Genomic DNA, 10,553 nt, shown 5'->3' on the forward strand with positions numbered 1-10,553 from the left:
TTAAAATTTTCAATTATTTTATTATTTTATTATAATTTAATTATTCCAATCAGATTGACAGTCTTTAACAACCCTAAAATCTAAAGCCCTAAACCCAACAGCTAACAGTTGAGTCCCTTCTTCCCCTGTTTCCCGGGCTTCCAGAAGGTCAGAATAGCACCTCTTCCGAATCCTCCGTTCGTCGCCACCTCCGACCACCTGCTCCGGAAGAGCCACACCTGTCGCTCCTTGAATCCTATTCGAGACCTTCGTTCTATTTTCTCTTGTAATCCCCAATTTCCAGAATTGTAAATTTGAATGAATTAATGGCTGGCTTCATTAGAACGCTTCAAAGAGCGCATATTTGGAAATGGAACTGTCATTCATCTTCTTCTTCGTCGCTTGTTAAAACAACTCTGACGAATTGTCGCTCTGTTACGTTGGATTCTGGAAGAAGAAATTATGCAGCCGAGGCAATTACCAAATCTCCCAAATCGCTCTTTGAATCCAACATCTTGCGAATACTTGGAAACGAAATGGAGTATCTGGTCGAGTATACTCCTCCAAAACAGGTTCTCACTCTCCTTCAACAATTTTCTAGCGAAGAAAAGAAAATCTGCAATTCTGGCATTTTAGCGTTACTGTTAATGCTCTTTAGATTCTGTTATTATCAGTTATTTCTGTTATTGGTCTCTTACCTGGGGAAGCGTGTTGGATATAGAATCATTCATGTGTCCCTTTCCAACGGATTAAATTAAACTTCTAGGAGGAATGGTTTCTTGACATAATGTTTATGAGCATGGCATATAGTGTGAATTATCAAACTGAGCATATATTGGATGCTGCTTTCACAATAAATATTTGAAATATGATGAAATATAACTGGCAGCTGTTGAATTGCTCCATAATTTGTGTAATGCTATTTTCTTTCTCATTTTCAAATAATTGTTGTGTGATTTAGTAAGTACTGGATCATGTTTCCTAAAGAATAATGTCTTCCCCAAATTTATGCAGCCTACGAGATTCAATTCTTTTGCAGTTGAAGAGCGATCGGGTGAGCAGGTGGTAGTGATGAGGGGTAGGTTTGATGATCGGGAAGATATCAAAGTTGAAGCTACCATGTTTGATGGGTGTGAACATGTTCCTGTGGAGGACAGTTCTGCAATGAATGTGCGTCTTCACCTTAGTTTACTTGTGGATATATCAAAGGGGGACAGTGGCAATGAGTTGGAGTTTATCTGTTCAGCATGGCCAGATTGTTTAAATGTGGAGAGAGTTTACATATTAAGGCATAAACAGATGTCAGCTAGGCCTTACCTGGGACCTGATTTTAGGTTTGACTTACATTTTTACCTTTGCATCTTCATGCGCATTATTTATTTGGTAGAGTAGAATCTGGCTTAACTATGCAATTATTCTCATGCATTCAAGGGCAAAAAGTTTCATATTCTCAACTATGTATCTCTGCATGAAATTACAAAAATTTAGTTTTTTAATTTATTTAGTTATTCATTGTCGATTTGTTGATGATTCTTATAACATGTTTCATCTGATTTCAGGAGCCTAAATCCTAAGGTTCAGGAAAAGTTTTGCGAGTACTTAGATGCAAGAGGAATAAATCATGAGCTCTCTAAATTCTTGCATTATTATATGTTGAACAAGGATAAAATTGAACTTTTGCGATGGATGGATAGACTCAAGTCTTTTGTGGAAAAGTAGACCGGTAAGCTTGGCAGCTAAAAGTTGATATAAACACTTACTTTTGCTGTTGTATGAATTAGTTTCTTGAGTTGAAGTTCTTTGATATTCTTTTGTTTGTAGTACTTGGCATCAATTTCTTTGTTTGATGTGAATACACCCTCGGGTGGTTAAACTATAATATTTTGCATTTGTGATTGTAATCCCAGTAGTTTAAAACTTTGATGATTATATAGTGAACAAAGATAGAATTGAAATGACTTAATTTAATTTATATTATTTGTATTATTTTCTATTTAATAACATATCTAGAGAAAAAAAAGTGTGGATTCATTATTGAGGTTGAGAATTGGTTGTAAGCTTTGAGTACTCAATGCCATACCAATATACCTTGTGTTAGGCATTAAAATAGTGTTGTGACTTCTATCTTCTGGTGATATTGCATCTTGTTTTGGCTGAATAACTTTTATCCTCACGATGATAATCACGTCTTTTTGCTTCGACTGTATGTGTAGTGCAATTGCATTTACGTTTTGAGTACATAATCTACTCTATATTCTTTATTGTGCTTGATTAGTGATATATCCACATCAGATCTGTTGATATTGGTGAGAAGATGGCATGTCTTGAAGGCCTTCTTTCCTTTTTATGTTAATGTTAGCATAAAATGAGCAAAGCTTCTTCTAAAGTTGCTGTTGCTAACTTGTCTGAATGAATAGTGATTTATCTGGAGAAATAGTTGCTAATATTTAGAAACTATCCACCTCAAAGAATATAGATTTGAAGTTTGAAATTTTGGTGCCTTTTGCATCTAGCATTCTATCCTTTCAAAAAAAAAAAAAAAAACGAGAGAGAGATCAAGCCAACCTACCAAACCAAACCCATGTACACCCTTATATCGTACATGGGTGTAATTTTTATATGTGAATAATTTTAGTTTTGGTGTGTAATAACATTATGTGGTGGAATCTTGTAGTGTGATATGTTGGTGAATGTATTGACATAAGTTTTTGTAGGGCCAACTTGTGTTGATTTTTCATTAAGATACTAGAATCATGTGAGGTTTGAACTTAGAAGTGGCTTAAACATGACCAGGTCTATACATCATTTTTGTTTAGGAAATATTCCGAGTGATGAAGGGAAAGTCTGAATAAAAGAGTGAAATTATTTGTGTGAAAACTATTATATTATTTTAAATATCTAGCTCATGGAATTTTTGCACGTGAATATTGACCGGTCTTAGTTGTAAGAGTCATTTATCTTGGTAACAACATTTGATTGGATATTAGTATAGATGTTTTGCACTAACAATATATTGAAATTAAATCTCTACTTGAAATTGCATACCCATTGTTCTTTACACAAAGTTGCATAATTCTGTTATGCAAAAGTGGGACCAAGTCTGAAATCATGAAAACATCTAACAGATTGTGGAGCCAAGAAACTTGTAAAACATCAAGCATGAATTAAACCATGTGGGAAAGGACTGCATATCCAGTTGCCTACAACTAATGGTAATGCACTTATTTTTTGGTTGGATGCATTATGAATTTGATGCCCCAAAAGTTCCCCTTGGACACACTTCGCTGTGCCATCTCAGCAACCACTACTCCTTACTCCTTACATCTAAATATTCGGGAGGCACTAATGTGCCTGTTCTTTCTGTGGAATTAGAAATGAATCAACATAGGATGCACCACTTTACTTGGTGCTGTTGTCTTAATGCGTATTTAGGTGCTGGGCTCTGTTTGTCATTGGTCCTTATGGTGTTATAATGGAGTCAATTCATCGAATTTTCAATAAAAGCAAATAGTCCTAATCTTGTATGTTAAATCCCTGGCGTATTAACTTCATCACTGAGAATAGCTTTGGATACCTCAACCTCTTGGCTATAGTTTGTACTTTGTAGTTAACTAGTTATCAGGTGTATGTTTGTTTTGAGAAGTTCTAATTAACTAGAAATTGTTGGGGTAATTTTGAACAGAGAAATCAAGAGGTTGTTGGTTAAAAATTAGTGGTAAACCTTGTTTTTCAATATTAAAGATCATGGTATGATGGTGAATTGGTGATAGTGAAGGTGATGTGGTTGGGACTTGGGGTGCTCCTTACTTTGTAGGGTGCATCATACCCTTGAATTCATTGGGTCCTATATAAACGACCTAGATTCTCTAGCATGCGTTTAGGGAACACAATAGCCTTTTTCCATAGTTTGACAAATTATTTATTGGGATCAAGCGGCTGTGAGGAGCAGAGTTAAGGAGATTCAAATTAACGGAAGTGGTTAGGTGTTCCTAAATTGAGAAGGTTCAAATTAACAAACTAAAAGATTAAGGTAAAATGGATTTGACATCACATTTTAACTCAAATTAAGGCATTGGATTTGTGGGTCTATTTAAATATATACTATTAACTTAATCCAAATTTAACTATAACGTCGAAGGGAAACGTTTAACTAATCATAGAATATTTTAGTCTCCTCCCCCTTTTGGATCGAGTATGTGTACAACATTTTAAAAAAAAAAAAAAACTCACATGAAATTCCAAAGTTGTTTAGTAACTTTGTTGATTGTCTTGATTCTTCAAACGTCTAGAATTCCACCCTTGTTTTTCATGTAAAGAAAAAAGAAAAGTATTTTTTAAACGAATTTAATCGTTTTTATTATCCGTATACAAGAGAGTTTTATATTGATATTCAGTCATATAGTGTTGTAACACAAACAAATTGAAATAGTATGATAATCACTACTTTTATATATGTTACAGTATATAATTATTTGTTGGTGTCTAAAAAAAATTATCACATAGAAATATAAATTCTGTCGATATCTCTCTTGAAAGGTGTAAAGCATATAGCGTTAGGTATCTTGACTTCATTTTGGGCAACTCAAATCCTGACTTGAAGGTTCTAACTCATTTCAATATATTTAACTAAAAAATAGTGAGTGATCTTCAAATCATGAATGAAAAGAATCTGAGTATCTTTTGTACCAAAGCATCGTCTATTCTATAAGCTAGAAGCCAAACAGTCCCTTAAATCTAGGACCAACATTTAGTATTAGTTATCCATGCGCTTGTGAAAAGTACTAAAAGGATCAGAAAAAGATAGATTCTCATGTGGTGACACTAGCATATATATCACTATATAGTAAGAGTCATTATTTAAATTTTAAGCAACAAATATATATTCTTGATCAGTGGTTTAAATTCTTAAATTTAATACCTACATGCTACATATGAAAAATTTGGGGTTAAGAGAGATGTATTTCTAGAATCTCAAATATTTTAATATAATATTTATTGGCCTAACGTAAAGAATTAATAATAATAAAATGAATAAATAAAGATAAGTCATGCTTTTGGAACAAAGCATGTGTAAAATAATTTGTACTATCTGATATTTTGCTTGCAGGTATTATATAATGGGACTGACATCATGGCAGGTTTTGATGACTAGCAGCCACGTTTGGTTAATATTATTTAAACACGGATACTTTGTCCTTAGTATGCAATTAGTTGCAGTTGTTATAATGTTATTAACATTTGTTATTATACAATTACATATAAGCACACAAGGATCTCTTCCTAGATTTGAGGCCACTGCATTGATAGTGACTTAGTAGTTGGTACTTAGTACATTAACCTCACATAGGACAAAAATCTGTTCCTATTATTAAAACCTGAATAATAGAAAAAGCTGTGTTTTTCTGATTTTTCCTTCAACAGGTTTGGACAAAGAAATAGTCTCATTTTTTTTTCTTCATTCTTTTTCTTTCATCATATAATAATAATAGTTCAACTAAAAAAGACATATGTTAAAGTTATTAATTGAAAAATACATAATATTTAAAATTTTAATATATTGAAAAAAATAAAAAACTTTTATTAATAATAATCTTAATATAAGTTCTTAAAAATTCTATAATCATAATAATAATAATATAGTATGTTTTATACTTTTATTAGTGTTATCCAGTTCCTAACCCACTAGCTATTTTGGTCTTTGTTATAACAATGACAATATTTAAAACGTTTATTAGTGGAGTCGCCTTGCCATTGGCTCCTGTCTTTTTATTCTGGTACATTTAATAGGAATCTTCTTGTCCCAAGATAAACAAACCTCTTGAATCTAACTATACATTAGTGAATATTACGATATTATCTCCTGATGCATAGTTGAGAATCTATGATAAAATTACCTGTGATTTTGAGTTCGAATCTTGAGGATAAAAAAAGAGAAATAAAACAGATAGACAATTTCTTGAGTAAATTTAGTTGAATTTTCTGTAATAATGGCCAAATTTTGATGATAAAGACCAAAAAGAATGTATGATAATCAAGAATGTAGCACTAAATGTTTCATTTCATGGATATAAATTAGGTAGCTAAGGTGCTAAACCGATCAAGGAATAATCGTATGATGATAGGAATTTAAGAATATCAATTTGCTTAACTTGTTCTTGTATAATTCGTTTTAACATATCTTAATTCTCTTAACGGCTAAAAGATCTATCACATGTTATTTATAAAAAAAATTAGATAGAACATCTTCCTTGAGTACTAAATTTCAGTATAAATATTATTCTCCAAGCATTTTGATTTTGGTTAATGGTTATATTCATGCCAGCTATGACAATGCACTGATGTAGTGACGGATTCTCTCAAATCAATCTTATATATGGGAATTCGGGAAAAACCAATTTGAAAATAGAATCAGTTATGTCAGTGGCAGATTCTAACTTCAGACATGAGATCAACAAGACTACAAGAGTATACATAAAAACTTGGAATTGAAAAAAAAAAAAAGTACCCTTTAATTATAGTGTTCACTTATCTAATTGAGATGATGACGAAAAAAAAAATCTGAAAAAAAGGACTTAGAAAAGAAAATTAAAAAGCTTCGATCACTAATACACCTTGTCTAACTCAACCTGAGAAAATATCTAAAGCCATTGTAACTGGTAATGAACTTTTGATCCTCCCAAGAAGCAAAATTAAATATGCACAATAATATTTATATCACACAGTGAATAATTAAAAAAAAAATTGACAAAAAAATTATCTTAAGACTCCCTAATTGATCTAACTAATTAAGAAAATATAGTGAACATGAACTGGAGAATATAATTTTAATTTACCTAAATTTATAAGAATTTACGAGTTGACTTGAAAATTTGATAACATCACTTAATTAAAGCTTGAGAGACAAATCAAGGTGCTTGATTTCATCTTGATGATGACGATGAGTTCCACTACTAAGAAAAAACCCACTGATTTCTTTATTTGGCGATGCTGAATTCATCACTTCAAATCTTCCGACGCTTCCTCTTGACGCCGATAATGCCGAAGTTCGATGAAAATCCGCCATAGCCAGTCTTGCAACACCGGGTTGTGGATCAATAAGGGGTCTTGACCAACCGTGATGGTGTCCATTGTGTGAAGGTTTGTGGATCATTGCATGAGCTTGAATTCCGAGTCCTCTGTTGCCACACGCGCCGCCGTGGAGCGGCAGAGACGCTATGCTGGCGGCGGAGGCAGCATAGCGAAGTGGAATCATTCCAAAGGCAGGTGTAGAGGACAGTATTTGCGTCCCGAATCTGTGGCCTCTCTTGGCTATCGATCGCTCCCTTTTGTGAGCGTTTTGGTGTCCGCCAAGTGCTTGCGAACTGTAAAATTTTCTCTGGCAATAATTGCAAGAAAAAACCCTCATTTCTACGTCGGAAGAAGATGAACCGTCACCAAAGCAATTCGGTTTGTCTGGTAATAATGACGGTTCTTCTTCTGATGGAGAATTATTTTTGTTATTGGATAATGAATCCATATCCAAACAAGTTATGAGGTTGAGCTCGGGCGATCCGTCGTCCAGATCGTCTTGGTTGCCGGAGACATTCAAATCCAATAATAACAAAGCATTATTGTTATTACCTATGTTTGTATCGTTTTCTTCTGCTTCTTCGTCTTGCAAAGATTGTTGATTCTTGTGTTGTGGTGTACATGGAGTTGGAGGAGTAGAGAAGAAGTGTTTCTTGTTGGTAGGAAGTAGTGTTTCCATGGCTTTCTTGAGAGTGGATAAAATAGAGGGGGAGACAAATAATGGTTTATTTGGTCTTATTATTATCCTATGTAATATGTATGTTTGGATTTGGAATAAGGATTATATGCTCAAGTCTTTGTTTTGTCAAAATAGTAAATTTGATGTACACCTACACTTTTGACTATCTATAACACTTATATGCAATGCTATAGTATTTAAGTAAGGTGTTTGCTATCAAGTATAAAAGTTTAGTGTTTAATTGTCAAAACATTAAATACTTAATATTTAATTTAAAAAAAAATAAGTTAAATAAAGACCAAGCACTAAATAATAACCCTGATAAAATTGTCCTTTCAATTATATAGGGACTTTTTTTGGAGTTTAGCTTGGCAAAACACTAATAATAACTAATAATAAAAAAGTGTGAGCTTCGGTGCGATGGATTAAGAAAAAGAAAAGTTTAGGGATAAAAAATTGTAATTTATTGTAGCCAATATTTTTAATAAGTAGTCTAATATTTTTAATTCAATAGTCTAATACTATATTTTTAACTAATATTTTTAAATATTATCGATCGACTACTTATCAAAAATAATAAATAAATATTGACTCTCTAAAATACAATCCTAATAAAAATGTAAACTTATGACAATGATGCATGGTTACGAATTTAAATTCTAAAAACAATCTATTCACATAAAAAGGTACCATATTATTATCCTATGTACATGCAAAATTTAAATAATTTAATAATTAATTTTTTATATATACGTACCATATCTATTATATATATCTAATTTTACAACCAAAATGTATCATATATCACTTTCTTATTACAATTAGAATCAAATCTTTTTCTCCAAAATTAAGAAATTCTCCTATCTTTACTAATTTTACAACCAAACGTGTCATATGTCACTCTCTTATTGTAATTGAAATTAAATTTTTCCCTTCAAAATTAATGAATTCTTTCCTCCTCCTTACTAATTTTACAACCAAAATGTGCCACATGCCACTCTTTCATTGCAATTGAAATAAAATATTTCCCTCTAAAATTAAAGAGTTATCTCCTCCTCCATCTTCCTTTCTCTACTTATCTCATTCCTTCAACTACTCTATCTATTTTATATATCATTATCAATATCAATGATTAATTACTAATTTAACAATCAAAATGTGCAACATGACATTCTTTAATTGCATTAAAATTAAAATTGAAATATTAAAATTGAAATTAAAATATACCTAATTATTTTATTCTTATACTTACTCTATTTTTTTTTTATATAATAAGATTATTTGTGAAAAAAATAATAATAATTAATGTTGCCTAATTTGTTAGACTAACAACTTTTTTTAGACCAAATTATATTCTTAAAAAAGGACAAATGTTTTGAGGCGAAGGGCATAGTATTTTCCTAATAATCAGGATTTGCATGCAGCTAGCATATCCATGATGAGAACTGTGTCTACTACTATATATTCACTGATCATACACATATATAGCATAGACCAAATTGTGGGGAACAAAACTGTTTACTATTTAGTTAGTGATGGATGGAGAAGGCCTTTGGGAACAACTTAGGATCATAAAATAAAATAAAAAAAATTAATTAAAAGGAAAAAAAAAATGATGAAGTGAGAGCATCACGCGCGTCCCCTTTAAATAAAGTAGGTTAATGAAATTATTATTAGGGAGACAAAGCCAAACATTGTCCATGTTACACCAAAGTCACCAAACAAAAACTTTGCTATGTACTTGAAAGTCCATCAACAAGGCCATCGTGTCCCCAAGCCTGTCCCATTACATCTTTTATTTTTCACAAGAAATTTAATTAGCTTCCTCTTTAATTTGTTCACATAACTTTTTCTTTTCCAAAAAAATTATTTTATGTTAAAATTCTTTCTTTTGAGATTTAACAAGAATTAAATTGTAATTTTTTTTGTTATAAAAATTCTAATATCATATCATAAAAATGTTTATGTAAAAAATTTAAACAGTAAATAGAAGTATATTTCTATCTTTTTTCTTCAATCTCCATAATAATGTAATTCAATTTTATGTTATTATTACAAGAAATAACATTTTTTGACATTGCTGATGAAAGTGATGGATCATATCATCCCATATTTACAAACATGCTATATATCTTTGTAACATCTAGTTAGTTGAGAATCATGTGTTAACTGAGAAGTTTAATGAAATAAGTTAGTAAGGAATTTTTGAGACAGATTTCTCACAGAAGTTATGAATCTAGAAAATTTAAGTCAAGAGGGATTTTTTATTTTTATTTTTATTTTTTAAAATGTTAAGCTCTTTTAGATATACCTACATAGATTTTCCCTTGATTGTTGTCATTTTCTAAAATAAATAATAAAATAGAATTTGTAGACCTTTTATCAACGGAAAATTTCATAGGAATTTACTTCAAAAAAAGGAAAACGGTCACTTCCAATTTTCATGTAATGGAACTATACTGTTCCAAATTCAACTCATGTTTCCCAATGATATCATGTACGAATTGAAGGAAATAAAATTCTTCTCTTTTAATTTGTCAACATGGAAAAGGGCTCCCAAGTTACAAAGTAACAGCTTTATTTAGTATCCTATTCCTAGTACTCCACTTTAACAACTTTATATGTTACTTCTACTACTGAAATTACAACCATTACTTCACATCTTTCCCACTTGTTCTAAAGGGTCATGACCTATAACTAACACACAAATATTTATTTTTGTTGGGTTCAAAATTGTAAAATTTTATCTAATATACTTTATAGGTTGAGTTTGAGTTATGTTTTTTATTAATATTGATATATATTATTTGTTTTTATATATGCAATG

General features: G+C 31.2%; 2 protein-coding genes across 3 annotated transcripts; one reads left to right on the forward strand and one right to left on the reverse strand.

Moving 5' to 3' along the window:
- LOC107605405 (uncharacterized protein At2g39795, mitochondrial) lies at window positions 74-3,510 on the forward strand. Of its 2 annotated transcripts, XM_016307281.2 has the most exons (4): window positions 74-551; window positions 994-1,313; window positions 1,539-1,702; window positions 3,105-3,510. In XM_016307281.2, the coding sequence occupies exons 1-3, from the start codon at window positions 306-308 to the stop codon at window positions 1,696-1,698; spliced, it is 726 nt and encodes a 241-aa protein (XP_016162767.1). In that variant the 5' UTR covers window positions 74-305; the 3' UTR covers window positions 1,699-1,702; window positions 3,105-3,510. The 2 variants fall into 2 exon arrangements, with proteins under 2 accessions (XP_016162767.1, XP_016162766.1); XM_016307280.2 differs by lacking the exon at window positions 3,105-3,510 and having other exon boundaries at window positions 1,539-1,951.
- On the reverse strand, window positions 6,510-7,861 carry LOC107648512 (zinc finger protein 1). The gene is made up of 2 exons (XM_016352347.2): window positions 6,842-7,861; window positions 6,510-6,778 (listed from the first exon to the last, which is right to left on the reverse strand). The coding sequence occupies exon 1, from the start codon at window positions 7,724-7,726 to the stop codon at window positions 6,866-6,868; it is 861 nt and encodes a 286-aa protein (XP_016207833.1). The 5' UTR covers window positions 7,727-7,861; the 3' UTR covers window positions 6,510-6,778; window positions 6,842-6,865.

Source organism: Arachis ipaensis, chromosome B06 (genome assembly GCF_000816755.2).
Source record: "Arachis ipaensis cultivar K30076 chromosome B06, Araip1.1, whole genome shotgun sequence".
NCBI classification, from domain to species: Eukaryota; Viridiplantae; Streptophyta; class Magnoliopsida; order Fabales; family Fabaceae; genus Arachis; species Arachis ipaensis.